The sequence below is a fragment of the Buteo buteo genome, chromosome 23, assembly GCF_964188355.1.
Source record: "Buteo buteo chromosome 23, bButBut1.hap1.1, whole genome shotgun sequence".
NCBI lineage: Eukaryota > Metazoa > Chordata > Aves > Accipitriformes > Accipitridae > Buteo > Buteo buteo.
The window spans coordinates 4452064-4477350 of NC_134193.1; the positions used below are offsets into that span (position 1 = coordinate 4452064).

The window sequence follows — 25287 nt, forward strand, 5'->3', positions numbered from 1 at the left end:
GTTTCACATCTGAGCACCGTCCAGGTAGAGACGGTGAGCGGATCACAGGAGAAATGCAGTATCCATTCCTGATGTCCTTCTCTGGTGGCTTTTAAGGTCAGTTCCTCAGCAGCTGGGGTGGTTCTTAAGTGGTGGCTTTACCCTTGGCATGATGGTCCACACAAACTTGTCGTGGCAGAAGCATGTTTTTTTCCATTCAGCAGCAGAGGAGTTGCCAGCTGCAAAGTCTAGAAGAGATGAAGGACAATGCTTCTGCTGGGAATGATGCTTAGTTGCGTTTTCCCCTGACAACATCTGCACCAAGGAGTAACAAAGATGGGGATGCAGCTGGAGTAACACTTCTTGCAAATAGCAAAATGAGCATCTATGAATTGTTTTAAAGACAAGGCTCAAAGTCTGAACAAGCTGTAGAGTGCCAGAATTTTGCTGTCTTTGTGGGTTTGCCTTTCCCTCACTCATATGTGCCAGCTGCTAAAAATGACTCATTTCTTCTTAGAAAGCTGTGCTGCTGCCTTGGCAAAGCCTTGCTGCTTGGTGACTTGATGGTAGGATTGCTTTATTTTCAAGCTGAGCCATGGTCATTGCATGTGTTGTCATTGTTTAGCTACACAATTTTGCAAGCTCACAAGGAAAAAAGGGTTGTGAAACATCTTGTGCTACTTGTGTGCTGCCGTAGAGTTCAAAGAGGGTGTCATCTGAGCCATGTAGACCTCATCCAGTTTCAGCTTTCTGACCTTTGGGCCAGGTTCTGCAGAGTAAGTGTAGAACAACCCCACCTAAATCACGGGTGTAAATCCCCCCAGAAGAGCACAATCAGCACATGGTAAATGCCAGGTTACTTCCCTGGACTATTCTGGTGAACAAGTTGATGGGCAGAGTCATGGTTCAAGCAAATGCGAGGGCATTTTTGGAGAGAGGGAGTTCTGAATTAGAAATACGACTTGAACAAAGGCGGTGTTATGGTTTGGTCTCCTTCAAGGACTGGTGTAAGTAGAAAACTGAATTTATTGCTTGCTTTGTGCTGAATCAGGTCTTCTAACTTTAATAGAAGAGGTTCCTCCTTTACAAGAGAGATCCATGCAAGGGCATTGAATTACCGCAGTATTCCCCACAGCCATCTGATGATAAGGGTATGTGTAAATGGTATATTGAGTGCAGACATGAAATTGCTTTGCCAGAGTTCTTGATATCTGGACAGACTCCAGCTTTGATCCAGAAAGCTGTATGACTGCCAGGAAAGCAGAGCAGAGCCCAACTTCATACGCGTCAGAACAGTCACGTGTGCTGGAACAAGCTCACCTCACCCCGTGGTCTAACCGATAGACGTAGCTCCAGGGTTGTCTTCTCTTGAACTTGCCCAGACCACCCTGATACATGGAGATTGTTCAGGGAAAGTCAGGGAGATCTGGGAATAAGGAATAAACTGGAGAAGACTCTGCATCTCTGGCTGCCAATTCAGAGGATGGAAAAAACCACTGGCTTAGTAAACTGTTTGCTGCAAGCTATTCTCACAGCGCTGCCACAAAGGCACTCCCGCTGTCGGAGGTGCTAGTGCCAGTTCATGTCAATCATGGGGTTTTACTGCTGCACGTGTTCCCCTTTCAGCCGGGAGATCAAAGTCTGTTTCCTTCAATTCATTTGTGTCAATGCAGCCAGGTCCCATGTGGAATCCCAGATATCAGTGGTAGAAATGATGCGTGAGATGAATGGACGTGAACAAGCCCTTGGGAGGAAGCGTAACCCTGACATTGTAATGACAGAGTGCTGAATCTTAGCCAGGGGCTGAGAAGCTTCAAACACATGCCAAATGAAGGAAACCTGCCTGGGAGCGAAGGATTTTTATTTTTAAAATTAAGATGATAAAAACAAGTGTGATTTCCCAGCTCCTGCCCACTCTCATTTCATATCCTGGAAGTTAACTAGAAAAGCCTTTATTTCCGCAAAACTCTGGGTGGTTCAGAGTTTGACCCAGTTTTAGACATAAGGTACCTGTCTCAAATACCAGATCTAGATCTAGATTGCTACCAGATCTTGGATTCTGGTTTAGGGTCAATTCTATTTGAATGGCCAAAGGCAAACACTTCAATAATAGCGGCCTTAATTTTTTTTTTTGGTAATTTAATTAGGAGCTTGATCTGGTTTTGGGGCAGGACACAAAGTGGATTAGAGGAGCAGCTGGCTCTTTAATTGGGGCCATTTATCTTTTGTTAAAGTTTAACCTTTACTTGCACAGAGAGGCAGTGACAGCAAGGGACAGAGTTTCAGCAGCGTGTTTTTATGTGCAGAGCGTCAGGTCAGCCAGGTATGCGCAAGATTGCGTGACTGGGAATACTCTCATCTTGCTCGAATCTCACTGCAGCAATCCTAAAGTACCAACTGGCAACTGTGACATAGGGCTATTTATAGAGACCAGGAACTAGAGGGTAAATATTTGTTTAGATTCCAATGCTTAATCTGCTACTGGCTGATTGTGTGGAAAGCCTGAGCCCCCACTCTCGACAGCAATTTATAACCGGAGCCTTCATCTCCTCTCCTTCTCCCAGAGCTCACATACACATTCCCCTGGATTAATTCTGCAGAAAATGGGCATGGCCTGGGTTCAGACCCTCCGGCACCTTCTGGTCCCAGACCATGCTGGCAAGCATCCTGCCCTCCATCTCTCCTCCCTCATTTTAACTGACTGGCATTCAGAGGCAGAAATTGCAAATCCAGGCACCCAGGGAGCACGAAGGGCAACGGCTCGAAGCCGTCATTGCTCTGTTGGATCGACAGACCTGTTTGCAATGACGTGGGATGGGACAGAGCAGGGGATGGGAGCTGTGCAGTCACTTGGATTCATCGCTAAGCTGGCTGACCGATGCCAGCAGAGCCACCCTCGTTGTAAAACCCCCCCTGTTACACCACAGCGTCCTACAGTAACCACAAATCCTGCCACTGCCCAGCCCCCTCCTTTTCTTAGCCAGAACAGCAGATCCTTATCGAGGGTGGGGACAGGGAAACGGGAAGGATGCTCCATGTCCATCAGCAAGGGCTGATGGAGACAGTGTCTCCCCTGACCCCTCGCAGTCACCGGGGGCTGCCCTGGGCTCCCACCACAACCAGTGACCAAGAGGCTGGGACTCCCTTGGGAGGTTCCTCCCAGCCCCAAAAGCAAGGACTACAGTGACCAGTGCTGGAGGTGGGGAGGCATCAGCAGAAGTGGTTCCAGGTGGGGGTGACTGGGGGTCTCTGTGCTTATTAGCGAGGCAGTGTGCTCATTAACAAGGCACAGCTCTCACCCCCCCAGGCAGTGGTGTTAAAGCATCGTGTCCCCCTGCCATCACCTGCTTCTTTACCCCTTACAGATACTGCTGGAGCTCTGCAGTAGGAACAGCTGGTGGAAGCTGGAATCCAGACCTGTCCTGTGAGGGGTGAAAAAATCAGGTAAGCCGCAAGGTTTGTCTCTGAGCAAAGGAGAGCAGTGCAGGAAAGGGAGGGCAGCTTGGTACAAGCTCATGCCCTGTCTTGGCATGCGAAAAGAGAGCAGCTGAAAGTGGCATAGCCTGGGGATCTGAGCTGGTATTTGGGAAAGGTAGCCCAGGACAGTGACTGTTGCAGGAGCCCCAGCTTCCCATCTTTGTGCCAACCCTAGTTCCGTTTAGCAATGCGAGTTCTCTGGGCACTCAGCTGGAGTGGTTAGCTAGCAGGAGGTATTGCTGTCATTCCAATACAGGACAGTGGTAGCATCTCTCCATCTTGTACGTGTTGGGCTTTTCTGATATGAACACCCATCTCCCTTTGATTTGCTGGAGTGTTTTATGGCAGTTGAGAATCCTGTTCTACTCCTCTGTAATGGATTTTTCCTTTGCAATTTCCTGTCCTTATTGTTTCCTACTAGGGAGGTGTGGATGCACCAGAGATAAGATCCTTAACTTCTGGGCAGGCTGAGCAGCTGATCAGACAGCAGATTACTACCGTGGTCTCTTCTTCATCCCCACAGCATCTGCTGTAAAGGCAGTATTTCTCAGGGATGGCAAAGCAAGCTTCAGCAGCAGATTTCTCTCCCTATCTAACTTTTCATGCTAGAGAAAGTGTAAGAATGCCTGGTATCCCTAAACTAATGGGGCAGCTGAGACTAGCTTGTGCAAATTTGTGCATGGGACCTATAATGCACCCAAGAGCTACCCAGAGCACCCTGCAAAGGAGTACAGCTTCTGGAAGAAAACCCTCAACACAGCCAGGAAAAGAGTTTGCACTGCATGTACCATTTTTATTTTCACATATATATATTACATCATTTTAAAACAGAATATTTGTGAAAGAAATGGTTTTTTTTTTTTCAGGTAAAAGCAACCCACCATGTTCCACATAGCCCCTTTGCCTGCCATTTAAAGATGACCTGCACTGGGGAAAGGCTGGCCTGCAGACAGAGCTTGTTCCCCATCTCCCTGCTGCTACTGGGACAACCTGTGGTCTTCCTCTCATCCTCCCCCTGGAAAGGAAAGGTGTTTACAGGTCCCTTCCCTCCAGAGTCAGTGCAAAGCATGCTTTATTGCTCCATCATACACCCTGTCCCCTTCCTGCAGTGCTGGGAGAGACTGGGGCTTCCTGGAGGGGTGGAGAAGGGAAGGAGCTGTGAAACACCATGCGCTTTGATACTGTGAAGAAGGCAAGGAAGAACCAGAATTAGTTTCAAGTATATGTGTAAAACCCATCACACAGAGCTTCACAGAAGGCTGCCACTAGTCCTGACCATGAAGAGACCAGTTTCTCCAGGGCAGTGCTGGTCCTTGCCAGCCTGAACCCTGTGGCACCCGGCGTTTGGCAGGGATGGCTCGGGATCTGGCTCGCAGCGTGAGGAATGGCTAGAAGGGAGAGGTGGTTCTGACAACCAAACTAATAGCTCAGGCAGATTCTTCCGTCCAGAAGAAAAGAGGGTGGGAGTGAAAAATGCTCTCGCATAGGCTCAGTAAAGGGGACTCTTTCTTCAGCCTCTCACCCCTTTTCTATGCACCCATTGTAACCCTCTGAATGAAATTCTTCTGCCCACCCTCCTGAAGACAGATGCTTCTGCTTGAACCAAGAGTTTTCTGTCTGGACAACTCCCTCTGCTATGCTCCCTTAACACCTCTCCTGGGGTAGCCTCTTGCACAAAGAAATCCTCACCAAATGTACCTTTTCCTTCCTGCACCCCTTGATAGGTAGGGAGCTGGCAGGGAGAGGTACAAGGAACCACGGTGTAGAGCTTGTGGCCTCGAGTGGGGCTGTGACCAGCTGCCCTGACTTGCATCCACGCACGGTTCCTCCAGCCCTGGGGACTGGCACTGCTACCCGGACAGCCTGCACCCCCTCTTTGCTACTTCTGGGGGTGCACGTCAGCCTTCACTGGGCACTGTGATGCTGAAGCCATCCTATCTGTTGATCCTGGGGCTGGGTGGAGAAGGGAACCAGCACAGGCTTTTCTTTGGTCCCTCTTCCTACCAGCTCTAGGAGTGAGCAGACCGGGCAGCCACTGGCACCAGTGGGTGCAGCTAAGTTGTAGGCGTCAGAGAGAGCCAGTCCTTCCTCAGGTGCAAACCCAGCTTGGGTCTCTGATGCTAGAAAAACGGCATGCTCGCTCAGCAGCTGTCCACCAAACCCTGCGGTGATTTAGGTAGCCTTGCTTTGAGTGGGGGCGAGACTTTCCTTCCAACCCAAATGATTCACTGAACAATCCTCTCCTTGTGTATGGCAGAGCCCTCTCCTCATCTTCTGCTTTCATTTTCCAGCTGAGGGCTTCCCACCCCTGCTTCCCTTGCTCACCAAGGGAAGAAGCCAAAGCCCCAGGGGCAGTCGTGCCCCAGTAGCACCGCAGTGGCTAGGAAGGTAGCAGCAGGGACAGCCTGCCATTCAGTGCATCAGATGGGCTTGCTTTCCTACAAGGTACAATATGTGACTGGGTTGGTGGTTACACAACGTTTACACTGGTTAAAAATATTGTAGTTGATCAGGGCTTTATCCCCACAGAATAAAGTAGCTAATTCAGCCCTGTAAAAAGTCTGGGGTTATTCTAGGAAAGTAGTTTTATCTAGAGCTCTTGCTTCTATAGCAGAGACGTACTTTTTTGTAAAACTGGCTCCTGGCACTGCCAGTCCCAGAGAAAAAGCCTTCTGCATGTAGTCAAGGTGGCCTGTGGTACCTTGTCCAGGCCCCCTGCCCAAACTCTGCCGAGTGGGGCTTCGAGGTAGATACCCGCTGTGGCCCTCACGAGAGAGCCCACCAACCCTACAAAGAGCATCAGCTTCTGGGGAGAACCAAGCCTTCTCAGCTTGGTCTGATTTGATCCCAGCAAATCCAACCCTGCTGCAGCCTGTTCCTGCCCCACTAAAGCACCTGGCGCTTTCCCTACCAGCAGTCCAGTACAAACCAGTGATGCCTGCCTTTGCTATGGGTCAGAGCACAGTGCACACCCACAACTCTGGGTGTGCAGACCACAGCTGATGGATATTGAGGGCTCCTGGACAAAGATGGGACCTGGAAGGTTTGTTTTTTTTTCCCTCAGAGCCAGCACCCTGGTGGCTGTGCCTGCAGTGCTGTTGCCATCCAGTGACAGGACACAGCACTACAGACCAGTTGCCCACTCACAGTCCCAGTTCAAGCTTTTTTCCACTTGCTAACCAGTGTCAGGAAGGCTAGGAGAGGTGAGAGCAGAGGGAGACAATATGCTGATATCCTGAGACAATCCTCCCTGCAAATCCCCTGAGAAAACGGATAAAACGGAAACTTTCCTTTGCTATAGCACCTATTTTAAAAGTTCCCTTCTCTGTCCTGGTACCTGGTATCACAGACTTTACTAAGGCTTGATCATCTACCATAAAGCTGAAAAATGTTCTTCATTTAAAGTCTGCTGGCCTTACAGCTGAATTTGGTTTGCAAGGTGAAACATTTTATCTGGAAGATGAGAATAAATTACAAGCAGCATGGCTTTTTGTACAAGCAAAAGTTCTCTCCAATCTGTTAGAGTTCTTGGAGTGTGTCAGTGAAGTAGTGAATAAAAGCTGATACACTGTTTTCCAAGGTCCTCTGAAAAAGTCCCGCTGGAGACACAACCGAACCAGAGAACTACCCTAGAGGACAGTGACATGTCAATAATGGGGCTGATTAAGAGAAAAGGAAAATGACAATTAGTAGTTCATTCTCATCGTGGCAAAAAGGCTCCATCTGGTGGTGGTGTCACCCAAAAAAAGAAGGTAAGGAGTGGGGATGGGAAACTGCAGATGATACTAAATTGGTTAGACTGGTTCACACCAGAGAAGAGTCTTGAGATCTTGAGGAAATCTCAAGATCTCCTCGAAACGGGTGACCAGGTGGCACGATGGTAAATGAAGTTGCGTGTGGATAAATGCAAAGCAATAAATATATTTGCAAGGGGACAAACGAGCTCGGTGGGCATTCAGCTGCTCAAAGAGTCAGCATGGCCGCAAAACCTGAGCATGGAAAATCCACTGGGATTTGTGCTGCTCAGCACAGATAAAACAAATAAAGCAACCAAAACAGAGAGATATAGAAGAGGAATATTATAGCAAATATTTTAATGCTTTCTATTAAGCACAGTCCAGGGCATTCCACCAGGGAAAGGGATACTGCAGAAACAGTCAGGGTCAAAATGATAAGCACAGAAAGACCCTGATATGGAAATAGGCTGAGAAGTTTGCTATTCTTATGTTAAAAGAGGCAGGAACATGAGGGACGTAAGTGTTTTATAAAATTATGGCTGGTCCTGCTAAGCCTCTGCAGCTGCAAGGAGAAAGGATGCAAGGTGTCCTGTCCCTGTGCTTGGACAGGACGTGTAGTAACAAGCTTAAACTGCAGTGAGGGATAGGCATTGAGGGGGAAAAAAGAAATCTATCTGAAGGTAAAGTTAAGGTAAGAATCAGTGATATGGGGGAGGCAATACTGGAGGGTTTTAAAAACAGGTTAGACAGCCGTCTGGCAGGAACGCCTTTGTTACAGTGGGGCAGATGGGCTGCTCTCAAGGTGTCCCTGACCCCCGTTGGGCTCTCACGGTGTCCCCGCAGCGGGTGACACCAGGCAGACTGCAGGTGAGCCGGGCTCTGCCCCAGTTTGGCGATCCCCACGCCGCAGAGATGAGTGGGAGCGCTGTCAGCTGTGGTCACTCAGCCCGTTTTGCGGTAGCAATACCAGGCAAGTTCCCCGCTCCAGCCATCGCGGAAAGGCCCCAGAGGGCAGGAGGCTCAGCCTCTTTAGGGCTACGATACTGTGACTCCCGTTGTCCCAGGCTCCAGCCCAGAAGGGCTCTGTCTGCATTAGGAGAGGAGCCCAGACCGAGGACCACCGCTCATTTCCCACCTCCGAGGTCCCTCCGGCTCCCTCCCCCAGCTGGCTGACCTGCTCTAGGAGATGGGTGATGCTGGAATAGGTAGGGTGAGTTTGGCTCAGACAGGGGCCAGTCACAGTTTCAAGCCTTACAGTGTCACCTGGAGTAAAAAGAACAGAGCTAAACCATGCGGTCCACGCTGGGGTGCTCTCCCTATTTTATAGAAGCCAGAAAGATTTGGGATGGGAGAGTGGAGCTTGCTTCCCTCCCTCCCCCAAAAATCATGCTCAAGCATTAGTCATGAACAGAACAAGCTGAAGTCACTTCCCAAAGACGCTGGGTCCTGCTCTCCGGGCAGCTATAAAACACTGCAGCCCTGGGCTTAACTGGGGCATGCCTGCACCATCCTGCTCAGCTGAGCTCAGAAAGCAAAGAGCTGGTGCAGGGATGGGATGCAACTCCAGTGCCTCCCACTGAGAGCAAGGGAGACCAACTGGTCTCACTTGGGCTGCTTGTTTGCCAGCACCCAAGTCTACTGAATGGAAGCCCCCAGCAGAACCGGAGGGAAGGCAGGCAGGCTGCCTACACCGACCACTCGTAACCCCACAGCTTTTTAGTGTTCGGAAACCTGCTGGTGCTTCCTAGGTCTGCTGGTCCGCAGCCTGGGAGCTCACGGAGGGCGGTGAGGCTGCACCCCAGCACCTGCATCAGCCACGGGAGAGCTGCAGGTCTCCAGGTTCGGGCTGCGGCAGGGAAAAACCTGCCTGCCGGTGCTGCCAGATGTTTCCATCGACTGTCAGAGGACAGGTAGTCTGTGTGTTTCTTTAAAAAGGGGTAGGGATGCTTGTTAAAAGGAAAGAGAATGCTCAAGAGCTTGGGCTCAGGATCAGAGGGAAGGTGAAAGCAAGCCCCGCGTGGGCCAATGCTGGCTTGCCCCTCCAGTGACTTACAGACAACAACTGCAGCAACCAAGGCTGCAATCCCTCCTCAAATGCGGCGATGGTCTGGGCTAGAGCCATTAGCAAATGGGGAGCTCTGCACCTGCCCCACGGAGCGGACAAGACCCACACACTCGCACACACACACATGCTGGCATTATCACAACACATTTGTTCCCTCGGACTCTTGACTCCAGAGGAGCCTGTTCTGCCTCGCTGCTGCGTGCTAGGACCATCGCAGTGTCCTCAGCAGTTAAGTGAGGCATAAAACAGGCAACAAAGTTGAGCCTTTCCCCCAATTCTTCTCCCCCATAGCTCCTGGTGGTGTCTGCATAGATGGCAGAGACCCTGGGCCCCGTGGCGGGAGGGTCACAGGTCCAAGCTGCTCTCTCTCTCGGAGGTTCCTCGAATTCCCCCCTCTCTTGGGAGACGTCAACGCAGAGCAGAGATTTGAGAGAGAGCTTGGCCGGACCCCCCCAGCCTCTGCCCCCACGTCAGTTAGGGCCTGAAGAAGCGTCGTACCACTAAATGCCCCACCATGACCAGGGCCACCACCACCAGCATGTACTTCATGTAAACATTGTCCAGCTCGAGTGCAGCCACCTGACGGGAAACAGAGAATAACCAGAGCGTGTTAGATCTGCCTGGGCCAGGTTGCTGCTCTGCTGGCACCCGGATAACCCACCGACCGCAGCAGTGCCGTAGTCCCCAGGTTGCACCGTTCACCGGCCGGAGCACGGCTGCCTCCCCTTGTCCCCAAATTCCCCCCGGGACAGCCCCGCGCTCCCGCTGGCTCACCCATCCTCCCTGCTGGGCGATCCACTGGGCGATGCGGTTGCGGAGCATGAACTCCGAGACGTAGCGGGTGATCCAGTAGAGGAAACCCCTTGTGCCGTGCTGGTAGACGTGGATGGCCATGCGGTAGCCGAAACCCAGCAGCGCAATCACCCGGCCCCAGTTAATGCCGCTCTCGAACAAGCTGAAATGAAGCCGATGGTCTGATTAAATCACTGCCGTGGCTGGCTCGGACCTCCCTAGTCTCTGCATCCCAGGCCACGGGCTCTTGAGCAGGACTGGGGATGCTGTGTTAGTTCTCGGGCTGCATCCCAGCCGCGCAGACAACATAGTCATTTTGTGGCTAAGCGACACGTGGCCGCCCATAACCAGGATGTGCTTTCGGAGCAGAACAAACACAGTCTCGGTCACAACCGCTCTTTGTCTCAGCCAGGTGGGTTAGGGATGTCCTAGGGAAAAAGTCTACACAGCTACAAGCTCTGAAGTGCTGGAGGGGAAGCTTTGCGGTGGCCGTTGTTGACCTGCCACCTTCCTGCCTGTCCTGCCTTTCCCTGAGGTCTCTGTCCGAATGCAGGGCACATCAGCTGCCTGGAGGTCCTGCGTTTTCATGGGCAAGGGTATTAAACAAGGTAAGCTGGGACTGGTGGTGGTTTAAGCCGTCAGGCTGTAGGCTGCAGCAAGCTCAGTAGCTGCTACACATGCAGCCAGGAGCAGGAACTACCACCCACCTGTCCCAGAGCATCCCTTGCTTGTGCGGTCATACCTGGAGGAGGTAAGGAAGTTTAATTATATCTAAGGACAAAGCATGTTAGAACAGGATTTTCCCTTTTCCTGCGCAGACAAACCCCTCCAAGAACAAAACCTGATCCTTCCTTAGACTGAGGCTCGCAGGGGCTGGGGGGGCTCCAAAACGTGCCTACTCGACGCCTGCTGCTTCTGATCCAGCTTTTGGTTGCTGTGGGCACAAACTGCATCGCTGTGGGCAGGTTTGGCACTGATTTATCTAGACCAGTTTTTGAAGGTGTTTTTCCTGGTTTCCAGCAAGGCAAGCAAGAAGGAAAAAAAAGGGGGGGGGGGGGGATAAAAAAAAGAGTAGGCTCGGCCTCTGTGTTTTAACCTGGTGCCCTGTCCTAGTGGTCCCTGTCTGCACAGCCAAAGGGAACTGTCTTCTCTGCAGAGCCCTGGCGTGGAGCTGCCCCCGTGGAGGTGGCAGAGGGAGAGGGAAGTTAGAGCCAGGGAAGGAACTACAGAGAAACAGGTAGCGCAAAGAGAGGGACAGAGGTTAATTTACCTGTTTGCGGTGCGTTAACCGCCTCAGGCTGGCAAAGCGGTGAAAACAGCGCAGCATGGCTTCCCAAGGACAGGGGAGCAGGAAAAGGACAGAAGAGAGGCAGTTAGACAACAAACACTGAGCGGAGGGTGCCCAGGGACGGGGCTGTGCCGGAGCCAGGCGTACTCGGAGGAGAGACGGGAGCCCGGGACCTGGGAACCCAGAGACCCCGGCTTCCCTCCTGGCTCTGCCAGAGGTCTTCTGCATGACCCTGGGCAAACCATTTCACGTGCATACTTGGTTTCCCTACAGACAGAGAGAGGTGAGAACCGAACCCCTCGACAGCCACCTCGATCCAAGCCTGTACTTCAGGCAGTCAGGGCTGTAAGTCGTCCAGGTGTTTGCCTTCGCTCTTCACCCTGTTGCTGCGCTTTGCGTGGGTGAGGTGGGCACGCGTCGCCTGCACGAGATGGCTACAGGCTCCGCAAGCCCGCGGAGCATCCCCCATGCTGAGTTAGTCGGATCCTGTTCCATGTGGACCACACCAAGGGCAGCGAGTACCTGCCCATCCCCGCAGCCTGCAGCTGCGTTTGCTTTGTGCCTCTGAAAGCCTGACTCATCAGGGCTTTCCAGCTATTGCGCAAGCGGCAGTGGGACCAGCAGCAAGTCTGCCATGGTCCGGGGCTGGTCGTACCCCTGAAGGGTGGCTGGGACATTCACTTGGCTACTGATGCCCGGGCCACGCTTCCCAGGCACGTTCCCCCAAACTTTCTGACCCCGGTCAGCTTGTGCAAGGACTGCGAGGTGATTGTCAGGTGAAGACCGTCCAGGCAGTGCGCAGGAGAAAGAGCAGACAGGCAGAAAACACAGGAACCGTCACGGTGAGCTCGTTGGGAGCTCAACCCAGGGACGGTGGGTGAAGCTTGAATGGACAGGGTCTGCATACTGGGGTAGCTGCTCTGGGGTGGGGGCCAGGGTTTAACCGACTGCATTGCACCCCGTCTGACCCTTCCTTCCCCGGTCTTCTCCCGGAGAAGGCATCCAGCCCATGCTGAGGGAGCCTGTGGCCTTACCTGGAGGCTATTCTGGTGAAGTGCTCGTAGACGTTCTCCTTGGTGGGCTGCAAGGATTTCAGCATGCAGCGAAACTCCGCATCGTACCGCTTATTAATGTCATCACCGATGATGGCCAGGCGCCTTCCTACCCGGCTCCCGGTGCTGCCCAGAGGGAAGACGGCGTTATGGAGAGGTCAGCAAGACTGGTAAGCAGGAGTGAGGGGTGGATCTGTAATAGAGCCTGGCTCAGAATGGGGTTGAGGAACGTGCATACGGTTGGTATCAGAGTTTTTACCTGCCCAGCTCCTGCTGGATCTCCACAATCTCTGGGTCCATGGGCACCTCCTCCCCTCTCTCCTCTCTCTCCTGTTGGTAGCGGTAGAAGGCATAGCTCCGAAACACCTCCTCCGTCTCCTCCACCACCTGGTCTTCTGAGAGAGACAAAAGGAAGAAAAGTCAAGGGAGAAACTCGTCTCCCCCCTTTCCCAAGTCGGAAAGAGACCACTCCCTCATTTTCAGCCTAAATTTGTGCTGTTTGTATTAACTCTGGCCTTTTGCAGTAAAACAAAAAGAATCCAACATAAATTAGTTCTCAGAAAACTAATTTTTAAGCCAGTCTTTGTTCTTCGGGGCACAGGCCCACCTTTTGAATCCATTTTTGGCAAGAGACAGCTACAGGACTGTCACAACACAAACCAGATGTTCAAGTGCTTGTGCTTGGCAGCTCTGTTACCTCTTGATAAGGGGTTTGCTCAGCACGAACAAGTTCAGGAATCTCAGATTCAAACCCAAACTGGAGGCAAAGCTCAGTCTAGTGCTGCCCATCAACCCTCAGCAAACAATCTTTGTTTTTCAATGTCACCAACGATCTTGCCCTAGCACGGCATCAGCAATGATGTGGTGAGCAAAAGTCAAATTGGTCATTTTGGTATAATTCCTTGCCGATTCAATCACGCATCACCGGTCTCGCAGACACCCATCGGCCCGGCAGCGGCAATGCCAGGGCAGGGTTTGCAACTTCTGCATGAGCTGCTGGCAGAGCAGAAAGGAGACGAGCTTTTGAATAACTCCTAAACTGTAACCCAGAGAGGTGACTCCCCATCTTGCGCTTGAAAGCAGATAAACAGCCAGGTGATAAGCTTGAACCGAATGCCTGTTCCTGCTCCAGCACACCCATTGCCACTGTGCGAGAGCAGACAGTGCTTCGCTAAAAAATACCCGTGGAAGCCACGAGCCCGTTGCACGGCGAGCGGGAGGCTGCAGCCGGGCAGGGGGTGAGCTGAGGCTGGTTTTGGGTGCCACAGCCTCCTTCCCCTGCTCTTGTAAACAAGCAGGGCTCGGCACGCCAGGTATTCAGGGTTCAGCGGGGGAACGCGCCCGTGCGGTAACGTCACCCGGCCCCGACAGCGCGCGAAAACCGACCCAGCTCTGCGCAAGCAGGAAGCGAGTCAGAAACAACGGGCGTCGATAAGCGCGCGCCCATCCGAAAACGGCTCGAGCTTGAGACCCCCACGTGTGTCCCCCGTGGCCACGCTGCTCGGGGAAGAGCAAGGGTCTGGATGTGGCCAGGACCTGCCCCCTCCAGAGCAGGGAGCCCCCGGCGAGGCGTTTCAGTCCCGTAGGTACCATGGTGACCGATACCTTATCACATGCATTACATAGCTCCTGGGGAAAGTACCCGGACTGTCACGGGATGTCTTTGATTACAGCTCGGTTTCAGCTGGCTCAAGAAGCAATCTGGGCTAGAGCACCAGTTCCCGAACTGATGGCAGCCCAGCTAAGTCATGCCGCAGGGCTCGGGGGAGCTGGCCCTAAGGTCCCGGTAACACAGTTTTTTCCAGTTTCTTTTCTAAGATGCAAAATTTGTAGGGGACAGAAACGGTATGGATGGATCAGAGCCCTGCTCATTTGGCAGGGTATCACCATTCAGGGTGGAGATTCACAGCCATTAAACAAGGTGCAAAGCCCAGGTAAATGAGCTACCTGGGGCAACGTCAGAAGCGCAGGACCCTGCAAACCCGTGGCTTTAGGTGATCGTCCTGCAAGGCGTGCTGGTGACATGCAGCAGCACATCTGCACCAGCAACACTGTCTAGCAGCGGTGCAGCTCACTGCAGCCAACCCAGTTAAAACCCTTTCCCAGCACACCAGTACATCCACCCACCAGACTGGCCACGCAGTTCTCTGGCCACTGGAAACTGCATTTCCAATGTAGAGATGCTCGTGCCTGAGCAACATGCCAGAGCTGGGATGTCAGGACCTGGCCTCATGGACACAGCTGTCCTGGCAACACTGCCCCATAAAACCCTGTATCCAAGTCTCCAAAACATGCCGTGCTACTCGTCACCGGGTTTTTCCAGCTGGTCACATCTACATGGCCCACGTGCGGCTCCGGGGAGACGGGCCCAGCCCTGGATGGGGTGCGGGGAAGGGAGAGGACCTGTCGTGCAAAGACTCAGGTTACGCAGAGTTTGGGTTGGGTAAATAAAGGTGAAGGGAAATGACAAGCCCTGGTCGCTGTGTTTTCAGGGGATTGTTTTTTGTTTTGCAGGAACAGGTTTATTTGGCGGTAAACAAATCCCACCTTATGGAGGAGCCAGCGGAGCCAGTGACCGCTCCACCGAGAGCCAGAAAACGAAACCGACTGACTCACAGTTTCAGTGAGAGACAGGGTAAACACACTGCGAGAACAAAAGAGGAAATAAGTGTACCAAAAAAAATCCCTAGTTTTAACTACCCCAAGGCGCTATTTTTAGTAACACAAGGACAAGCGAACGCACATCTTTTTCCCCCAGGTGCTAACCCACAGCACCCACTGGGACCATCTCTGGGTCTCTCCCACTCAAAGGAAGAGGATCCGGATCAAGATTTGCCTTGTGGACTCCCAGTACTGGCAGCGGAGAGGGGGGAGAGCGGTTTGGAGCTCCTCTGGGATCTTTGGTCTCCCTGTGGGATCATCGGGGCCGTGTTAGGGGGCTCACGAGCTGCTGCGAACCCCCACACTGCAAGGGAGGACCTGCTCCGCTTCTGCTTCACGGAGCAGCGACCCCGTCATCCTCGGTCCCCAGCTCACTCTCAGCATCTCGACCGGACCTGCCCCAACAACCTCTTGCCTGGACCCACACTGTAGACAACATTGACCGGACCCCGGCCAGTCTCAAACGTGCAACACCCGCGTTTCTGTGCAAGCTCCTTTATTTCTCATTGTTCTCATCTCCCGCAGAGCAGCTGCGCTATAGTAAAAACTGGCAGGTCTCACCAAAGTTATCCATCAGACCTTGTTACAACTAAATAGCCTTGCTACAGACTGTAATAATGACAGATGCAACCTGGCAGCATCCCTTTTGAGCTCAGGAGACAGGCAGTAACTACACTGAGAGGTGCATCTGTTTGCACAGAGGGAGATATCCAGCCTGGAAACAGCTACGGGCTTCGAAGGGAGAAGACAGCTCTGGGGAACCAAGAACCGTCTCTGGAGATTTCTGCCTCGAGGGGAAGCTCAGCTCCACCTTATGGTAGCTGCAATTCAAGTGTAGGATGAGCAATATCTGGATTTGGGTTAGCTTCTGCTGGGCAAGGCAGCCCCTTGTGAACTCGGTCGCCTGTCAATAGCAATGGAATCCAGGATCAAAGGCTGATCAACCTGACACTGCATCATGCTGGCATAATCCTGCACAGCGTGCACCCGAGAGCAAAGCTTCTAGACAGGGAAATGGAAAACTGCCGTCCCCAGAGGCGTCTGCACAGCACAAAGCCCTTCCCCTTATTCTGCTATTTAGAACAAGTATCTTCTCACCCAAAAGAGGAGCAATATTCACAAACAGCCTCCCTGCAGAGCTAATGGGCAAACACCCTTGGTTTTAAGACAGAAATTCATCTGTCAGTGAGGGAGATGCTCTGGTCTAGATTCTGGGCTGGACTCAAGAAACCTGCTTTAATTCTGTTGTTCAATGGTGTCCCACCAACACACCCAGAGCTACACACTTTCAGGAGGGGCTGGGGGCTGCAGCAAGGTTTTTCTCTGGTACTTCGCTGCCCAAGCTGAGACCTGTCCCATATTTGCTAATGTACTGAATTGCAAAGGGACACTGGATCCAGTGCTCAGTGGGATGCTCCAGATGGGTGGGCATCTCAGCTCTGGCAATGTATCTTCCTCTGCCCCATCAAGTTTTTCATAAAAGACTTTTTGGGGCATCCTTTGCAGGCCAGAACAAGGGAGTCATGAGGCAATTCCATAGCAGAGTTATTTCCCAGCACAGTCATCAGAAGGATGATTTATATATTTTTTTTTCTTTTAAAAAAGGAAACCACATATTGATGGGAGAGGCATTTCAACGGGAAGTCCAGTACTCTTGTGTGTGTGCTGGAAATAGGAACTGCATGGGCACCAGACGAGAGAAAAGTACATTTAAATGATTTCGGGTGCTCTGCAGAATGTATGAGAATCCAGGTTTAAACAGGCAGCTCGCATTTTTCCTACTCATTTCGCAGGTGGTCTGGGAGATGAAGACACTCGCAGATGCATGACTAACATCCCCAAGCAACTATTTATCAGTTCATGACTTGCAACATCAAGTCCAGAGCTAAGATAAACAACTAAGGACCAAATCTCACACCTCTCCAGGTATGTTACGTGAGTATTAAACACACACGGACAGATGAGAAAGCCCAGGTAATCTGAGGAAGAGAACAGTTGCCAATCTGACTCTGCAAACGGTGAGGCAGGGTGGCTGGGCTTTCCATGCACAGCCCTGACACCCTGGACATCCCTGCAGAGACTGACATCAAAGCTCTCTCCATCTCCTTAGTAATAAGGAGTGGACATAGCAATACATCGCTTTTCTCACCAAAGTACTTTGGGATTCCAGCTAATGTGGTCCACACCGGAGCTGAGTGTGACCACATAAGCCATATTTTCATCAGCCCCTCTGCAGTGTAGTGGGGGCTGAGCTGCATTTGGCATGGTTACCTGCAAGTGTGAGGACAGCCACGTCCATGGCGTGTCCCACAGATCTAAGCCTCGACGGAATTGTCCAAGCCATTCCTGCAGCTGTGTGCGGACCCTGGCAGCACATCCGAATGGGGAGGCACTGCCACTGCCACGTTACAGATGAGAACTGAAGGAGGGCAAGGTTACTTTTCTGAAGTCTGAGCCCTGTTTCCTAAGCTCAGCTCAGCACCGTTGGTCCTGGGCCTCCCACCCCATACTGCCAGGAGTATGAAGCTCCTGCCTTCGTCCACCATGCCCTAAAACCACCAGAAGTACAAATCGCCACCCAACCTAGACAGAAGCAGCAGCATCTTGTCCATGCCCCGAGCAACGGCTGGTAGAACAAGGGCTCGGAACGATGCTCAAGCGAGTCCTTGAGCAGCAATCTCTTCACTCCCTACCACGTCCAAAGATAAACAAACAGAGCAAGCGAGCCCTAAATGAAAGCCAGGCTTAATACCTATTGAAGAAAACCGCCTTCCACCCCATAATCCCGTAGCACGTGTTGGTGGAAGCTGCACATTTCTTTTCCCACTGGAGTCCCTGAGGCTTCTCCCTAAGAGGCATGCAAATCCCACCTCCAAATTCCTGAGGGACCCCCTGAGTTTTGGGAAGCAGAGGGATGCCAGTACAGCCAGTAAGTATTTGCAAGTGTACAGGAAGCGTGACTGTACAACAGTGTGGTTAGAGCTCAGGGCCTGATCCTCTTACTGGTTTTCACATCAGCATCTCATTGGCCTCAACAGGAAATCAGCATACGTAAACAACTGCTCTTATTTATTTCTTCTCATACCTTGTAGACTTTGGTAAGGGAAGGACAGGGTATTTTTTCTTCCAGTGTATTCATGCAGGATCTAGCACAAATGGTACTCTGAGACGGAGAGGAGTCCAGGCAATACCAGAGTATAAATAACGTTATCAGGCCAATAAAACAGCTCTGAGCTGGATCTGAGCTCAAATACATAAGCAGTTAGGTATAGCTTCTAATCTCCATTATTGACAGAGCTGCAGTGACTCAGCCTTATTTACAAGTCCACCTGCAAGCAGGTTAAGAAGTCACCCATGTTTAACAGCTTTCTGTGCAGCGGCATTTTATCATTTGGGGATGAAACGGGAGCTGAGGTTTTTCCTGGGTTCCTTTCGGCCCCGTTCCCAGTTTCACCCATTAGTGTGAAACGCAATTACACAGTCTGCTGGGCTCGGCACACAGGAGAAACGGACTGAACCGCTTCTGAATGTTGGCGAGCCATAACTTTTCATCGCTGCTATGCCAAGGCACACCGGAGACCCGATTTCATCCAGCAGCCGATGCAGCAAGACTGAAACCAACTGCCTGAGACCAGGCGCTGCTCAGCAAGACGTGTTTTTTTCTCTGTGTCTTAAACATCAAGCACCTTTCGCTCTCCTGTGCTCAGGGAAGGGAAAGTAAATGACATCAGGAACCAGACGTACATCTCGCAGCCAAGCCGGGGTGATCTGTCCCACGTCGCAACCCCTGTGCCCGGTGGCACCCCGCTATGCCTGCCTCAGCCTGCCTGCCCAGAGCTGCCAGCGTACCCCAGTCCAGCAGCTCCCTCCATGCCTTTCAAGCCCCTCTTGCTGCCCACCGCGCTAATCCAATGCCAAGCGTCTCCCAAAAGCATTGAGCGTGTGCTCTCCCAGTTCAATTCAGCTTTACGGAACTGATCTGTTATCCCAGTCTTGCAAAGGGCCCTGGAGGTATGAAAAAACCCCGTATTTTCAAAGAGACACAGCAGGGGAAAAAAAAAAAAGAATGGGTTGAAAATGCTTCATCCCCTGAATATCACAGCAACCTTTTTACCTGAGTTGAGCTCTTGTGACAGCCTGCGCCTGTTGCTTCCCCGGCGTCTGTGGGCCCTCGGTGGGTCACCGTCGTTCCCTGAGGCCATTGCAGAGAGATGCTTGGGAGTATCGGCTTTACCTGGAATGACAAGAGACAGTAAGCGAACCAGGTTACGAGCAGCCAGAAGGGACACGGGAGCCTGGCGGCCCCTTGCTCCCTTACACAGCTCCCAGGCCGGCCTTAGGAAGCCCCTCCGGCTGAGCCAAGTGCTCAGAAGAGCAACGCTGCCTGCTTTTATCTCTGCCAGCAGCCTGGCTCCTCCCTTCCCGGCACCCTTGCTCCCCGATTCCTGGCCACACCAAGTCCCTTGGCTAGATTTTTTTCCTCTCTTCCTGCCTCTTCTCAGTAACACGTTTGCGGACAGTCATATGCCAGAAGAGAGAAGTCACCCAACTCCCTACCCCGCTTCGCCACCTCCCCACCCTTGCTGGAAACGAGCCCAGCTCTCCTCTGACCCACTCAGCAAGTGCCACGGGCTGCACCGGCTCTTACTCAGCCCAGACAACAGCTGCATCTGCAGTGGCTTCACGCTGGGATGAATGCAAAAAAATCACGGCACAAAGGGTTCTACGACTCCCTGGCTGCGCCCGGAGGAACGTGTCTGGGAGCTGAGTCGTGGGGCTCTGCTGCTGCCCGAAATGCTGCTGCTGCTGCTGCCGCTACCCCCACCTGCAACCACGACGGTTCAGAGCGCGGCAAGAGCAAACCGACCTGCAACCACACCGAGCTGCCGTGGCTCCCACGCGGAGCTGCAGCGACAGTGCCGACGTCTCCTGGCAAGCACCTCCGGCTTGTTTTCCACTACTTCTACAAGAGATGAGCTCTCTGTTTTCCTAAATCCAGAGCCTCTAATTCCCCTTGTTCTTTATGTTTCTTACTCTGAGCTCCTCTCAGAGTAAGAAAATCAAGTGAGAACCAAACGCGTGGTTCATATCACCCCTGAACTTCACAGGTATCCTAAGCCCAGTCCCGTAGTTCAGGGCTCACGGCAGCTCCTTTACCCTTCTGCTCATCGCACTGACCTCACCCTCTGGTTTTTGCAGAGAAGGAAGTGAGGCCACGCGGTTACCGTCAGGGTTAGAGAGAGATCACTGCAGGTCCCAGCCTGCTGTTTGGCATGCCAGTACATGTTCCCAGGCCAGACTTCTACAGGGCTGAACCGGTGGGTTTTCCGATTTGCACCAGGTCTAAATTCATGAAGACACATCAGCACCCAGAAGTTTCAGTTGTATCCTGGGCAAAAATTTAACAAAGTGCTGGTCATGGATAAATAACCACCTATGTCAAGATTAGAAGTGCAACACGTGGTCTGAGCTTACAACCTCACACTGAAGGTTATTCAAAAGGGAAAATAAATTGAGACTACAAGCAGTAATGCGAAGTACTGCCTGCAGTCAAGGTAGGGATGGGGGGCTGGAAATGCAAAGCTTATCAGCCTGGCTTAGAAAGCCATCATGTCTTTGCATAGCTGCATTCAGGGAGCCTGAGCAGCAGTGACACGCAGACAGAGATGCTGTTTTTTCCTACGCGCCTCCGAGGACAGGATTTCCCTTTTCCTCCCCAACCTCAAACATCCCCATCCATGGAAAAGCTGAAAATGCAATGAGGATCAGCAGTTGAGACCAAGGGTAAAGCTGGGAGGAGAGCTGGCTCCTACTTGCCCAGTTCAGCAGACACCCAGGCTCCAGAGCTGCTCCTCTCCTTGCTCTTCTCTGCTCCGGGACGTGATGGAGACAGCTCCGGGAGCGCTTGGAGCGGATGCACGTGCCCCCGTCCCCTCCTCCCCGGAGGAAACCCTCCCGTGCTTCCTCCGCTGCCATCCCCAGCCCCTCCTCGGGCGCGTAGCAAGGCTACAGCTGCAGCCCACCTTGCCTAGGAAAGCCTCTGTGCCTTTCAAGAGGAAGCAAGACCAGACTCGGAGCAGCTCTCTGGAGTTCGTGGGTAAGCAAAGCAGTATGAATTTCTACTGTACTCCATGCTGCTACACCCAGAGGATGTGCTGGGGAGGATGTGGACGCATCCAGCCAAAGAGTTCAGCTGCCTCTGGAGTTTTAGAGTTTGGTCTATCGGTGCAACCGACTGTGTTTCACACCAATCCGCTGCCTCTGACCCAGAGCTCAGCCACAGATAACAGGGAATTTCTGATGCAGACCTGGCTGCTCGGTATGAAGGATGGCTGGTAAGCACAGGAGTCCAGTGCCAGAGAAGCAGCTGACTCAAGTGATTCTTCACATTTGCCGTCTGCCAAACCCGTAGGAAGCAGCAGGCTGCGACTGTGGCCGTCATTTAAGAGGAACTTTCATTTTCGGTTTCCTTCTCAATATAGTTTCTTGCAGTGCTTTCTTCTCTTGCAACATGGGACACGGCAGCCCTTTTGCACATGTGCACATCTGGGACTGGCAGCTACATCCCTGTCAGCATGCTGCCGCTCCCCAACCTCCTTCCCGGCGAGCACCCTAACCTCCTACTCCTGCAAACCAAGTGAACACCCAAGATAGCTCGCTGCCAGTGTCTGCTGGGGTCAAAGTGCCTTGGACCATCCTCTCCAGTATCAAGAGTGCTGCTGCCTAGATTCCTCCTGCTTTCCAGCCCAATGCCCCTTTGATTTGCCCCATTCCACCTTTGTTACTGGAAAAGAGCAGGGAGGGGCGTCAAGGAGGATGACAGCCATACACTTAAAGACAGTCCAAAGCTCCAGGACTTGAGATGGGGCTCAAGAGAGGGCTTGGGGGAAGCTGCAGGTTACGGGGAGCAGTGTCTAATTCTCAGCAGCTGCTAAAAGATTCAGCTCCACCCTGACTTTTTGCTCTTGTAGGAGGCAACAAAGGGTTAAAAGCAGCAGACAGCACCTAGGATGTGGATTTAGCAACACCTCCAAGATGGCACAGGAGTCTTATCTTTATTAACTAGTACCTGCCATGCAAGGAATCAGCCTTCCTGGAACCTGCCAGCCTTCCCTAATAAAAAAAAAAAAGACCTTTGCCTCAACTGTTTCTCCGTTCACCCTCATCTCCTTAACGGTCTCTGACACATTTCCTGTGTGACCTCATGACATGCTCACCACTTCTCCCAACTTTTCTCCAAAGGAAAGTGCCTGGATGCCGGGAAGATGGCGGGACCGGCCCAGAGAGGGAGGCAGAATTGCAAGCTGCAGGAGCGGAGAGGGTGTGCAGGAGCAGCCATTAATCCCTATGAGCAAGTCAGGCTATGGGGCTCTGAAGTCCCCCCCGACATGTTATGAAGATCCTGTTGCAGGAAATGCATGGAGCATCCTCTGGGACGAGCAGTTCACAGGTCTGGCCCTGGGCCCGTGCATGGGAGTGATTCCATCACGTGGCGTGCAGGGCAGCTAACTCTCTCCAGGACAGAGATCCCGCAGGACTCCTGTGCCCTACTGACATCCCTGCACGGACGGCGCAGAATCAGGCCCGCTCCTCCCAGCCTGCCATAGAAGAGCAAACAGGTGAGTTTCTCCAGTTTGGTGTTTACCCACGCAGCACGGCACCAGGGTCCAGCTGGCCCACGAGCCCCAGCAGACGCAGACGGTGCAACCAGGGTCCCCCAAAAGCCCGCGCACCCGCGTTCCCGGAGATCCCCGGTGCTGCTGGGCGGGAAGCGGTGCGGGCGAACCGGCAAAGCCACACGTGCCGTACCCGTGTCAGGTCACAGCCCCGCGCGGGGCGAGACGGATATCACCCCAGTACAACTCTTCCCACCGACACCTCAACCAACTTTGTCCACCCTGACCCCCCCCACTGAGCGCTGGCATGGGGATGCCGGGAGGGGCTGTCACCACCGCGGCCTTGCAAGGAAGGGGGAAAAAAACCCCACCTGGAGAAAATATTATTAAAAAGATGATATTCCCTCTTTGGGGCAACGATCAGCTCAAGAGCGAGACCTTTCAGCCCTGGCCCAGCTATCGCACACGCCGGAGCGCTGCTTGCTGCGGTACCCCTGTGTACTTTAACCTTCTTCACCGGGCGGTGCAGGATGAGGCCCTGCGGCTCTTCCCACCCCTCCCGCCTCGCCGGGCTCCCCCGGAGCCCGCCGGCACCCCGGGGTTCCCGGTACATCCCTCCCCCGGCTCCCGGCAACCCCGGCCGGGCCGGGTGACTAAAGATAACCCATCCCGGGGGGGAGGCTGAGGGCCATGGGGGGGTGTGGGGGGGTGTCTCCCCGCTACTCACCGCGTCCCGGCGAGGACCAAGCGGGCCGGGGTGTCCCGGGAAGCTAACGCATCCCGGCGGGGAGCTGCTCCATCCCCGCCGCCTCCCTTCCTGCCTCCTCCCCGGAGCGCGGCGCGGGGGAAGGAAGCGAGCAGGGCCGGGGAGGAGGAGGGAAAAGAAGGGAGAGAGAAGAGAAGAAAAAAAAAAAAAAAAAAAAAAAAATTAGAAACCCAACCCCAGACCATAGACGCAGCCGCGGAGCCGGGGAGGGTTTAGCTCCCTCTAGAGGCACCTTCCCCGGCCCGAGCGTGGGAAAGCGGCTGCCGTGCGGCTCTGCGCAGCGCCGAGCACCGCGGCGGGGCTGCAGGCGGGGGGAAAGGGGGGTTACGGGGCTCCTGGGGGGTGCTGAGGCCCCGGGGCATCGCCCTGGCTGCGGTTTTGCTGGGAGCGGGGTCGGGGGCTGCTCCGCTGAGCTCGGCTGTGCGGGGATGGCGTGGCACGGGACATCCCAGTGCTTTGCTCGTCGTGGTTCTCTGGGAGTCTTCGGCTTCTCCGTGGATTCTCCAGTGAATTTCTGACCTTTTTGTTAAGGCTGTGGCACCTCAGCACGATCGGTTTGTCCTCCGTCAGGTTCCCTGGCAGGTAGGGCCAGGAGCCCCGTTAAAGTCATTATTAAGAGCATTTCTGGTTTCTAGTAGGAAACTTCTGTGTTGATCCACCAGAAAAAAAAAGAGTTGCTGGTGACAGAGGTGGTTCAGCCCAAGTGACTTCAGAAATCTGAATTCCACTGAGATTAGGAAAAATCACAGTGGCTGGAGGAAAGAGCGTGATTCACCCAGGAGAGCAAGAGAGCTTCTTTGCTGGAGGTGGCTCTTTGGCTCAGCAAGCTGCCCCAGCTGCTTTTCTTCCCCTCACTCCTTGGGAGACTGCCAGGGACTTCACTCTGCTGAAAAATGCCAGATAAGCTGAGGTTTGGGGCCAGTATAAATGCCTGACTGCTAATTATCAAATTACCTGTCTATCCAATGGTAGGAGCACTGTTCATGCCCTGGGATGACATGCCCTGTGGGATGCTCCCTGTCCCAGAGCCAAACAGAGATATTTTTGAATCCTTGACTTACTTGGCTGAGCTTTGCCAGGGAAAATGGGCCCCTGGCTGCAGAGGGTCCCACTCTGGCTCCAGAGAAGCTTTCTTCCTCCCCTGGAGGTGGGGGCTGCCGGGGACGTGGCCTTGGCAGACCTTTCTGAGCGTGGTAGCTGCACTGACACCAGTGAAAAGCAGGCTGTGGAGGGGGAAGCAAAGGACGCCTGCAGTGACTGTGGCGGCCAGGGGCCAGGAGAGAAGTGCCCTGGCCAGAGATGGCTCTCAGGGAGGTAAGACTAATCATGGAGCAGAGGAAGGGGAGGAATCAGCTAACGGGGACTGTCCGCATCAGCCTGGTAGCAAGGGGTCTGCCTTCCTCCCAGTGTGCACTCGCAGAGAAACTCCTGGTCCTGGTGGGGCTCGAGGTCCCACCACCAACCTTAATTCTGCATTGAGCCTTGGGGTGAGTTTTGGTGGTGAATGTAGCAATGGTGGCTGTTTGGGTCTGAAGGTCCCTCCCTCTGGGTTACCCCAGTTCCCCCGCTGATCTGTGCTGGTGGTGGCTGTTCTTGTGCACAACCAGCACGAGGGATGGATGGCTTTTAGGCTGAATACCAGCACAGGCACATCGGGATGTGCTGACTGCTGCAGGACGGATCCTGTGCTTCTCTCTGCCACATTACATCAATCTGCGCTGTTCCTGAGTCTTACCACCATTTCAGAGTTAGCATCCCTTAGTATTACCTCATCAGGCAGCAGCGTTGGTGAGAACTTTTGCAAAAGCAAATCTCATCTCTAAATCCTTCTTCTTTTCTGCAAACCACTTCTCT

General features: G+C 53.1%; 1 protein-coding gene and 1 long non-coding RNA gene across 5 annotated transcripts; one reads left to right on the forward strand and one right to left on the reverse strand.

Moving 5' to 3' along the window:
• On the forward strand, positions 1-4538 carry LOC142043521 (uncharacterized). Its single transcript, XR_012654063.1, has 3 exons — positions 1-96; positions 3345-3423; positions 4323-4538. It is a non-coding gene; the product is annotated as an uncharacterized LOC142043521 (long non-coding RNA).
• Positions 4234-24089, reverse strand: BAK1 (BCL2 antagonist/killer 1). 4 transcript variants are annotated; one of them, XM_075054767.1, is made up of 6 exons: positions 23395-24089; positions 19166-19285; positions 12650-12782; positions 12373-12516; positions 10033-10213; positions 4234-9837 (listed from the first exon to the last, which is right to left on the reverse strand). In XM_075054767.1, exons 2-6 carry the CDS (start codon positions 19251-19253, stop codon positions 9733-9735), a joined length of 651 nt encoding a protein of 216 aa, XP_074910868.1. In that variant the 5' UTR covers positions 19254-19285; positions 23395-24089; the 3' UTR covers positions 4234-9732. The 4 variants fall into 4 exon arrangements, with proteins under 4 accessions (XP_074910868.1, XP_074910864.1, XP_074910865.1 ...); XM_075054763.1 differs by having other exon boundaries at positions 12650-12785; positions 23395-24084; XM_075054764.1 differs by lacking the exon at positions 23395-24089 and adding an exon at positions 22269-22355 and having other exon boundaries at positions 12650-12785.
• Between the last annotated feature and the right edge of the window lie 1198 nt (positions 24090-25287).

Excerpts from the sequence above, each read along its gene's own strand:
- BAK1 (XM_075054763.1), bottom strand. The coding sequence starts at position 19,253 with ATGGCCTCAGGGAACGACGGTGACCCACCGAGGGCCCACAGACGCCGG. Across the intron at positions 10,214-12,372 it reads TTCACCAGAATAGCCTCCAG|CTTGTTCGAGAGCGGCATTA; the intron begins GTAAGGCCACAG and ends GCTTCATTTCAG. Across the intron at positions 9,838-10,032 it reads TCGCCCAGCAGGGAGGATGG|GTGGCTGCACTCGAGCTGGA; the intron begins GTGAGCCAGCGG and ends GTTTCCCGTCAG.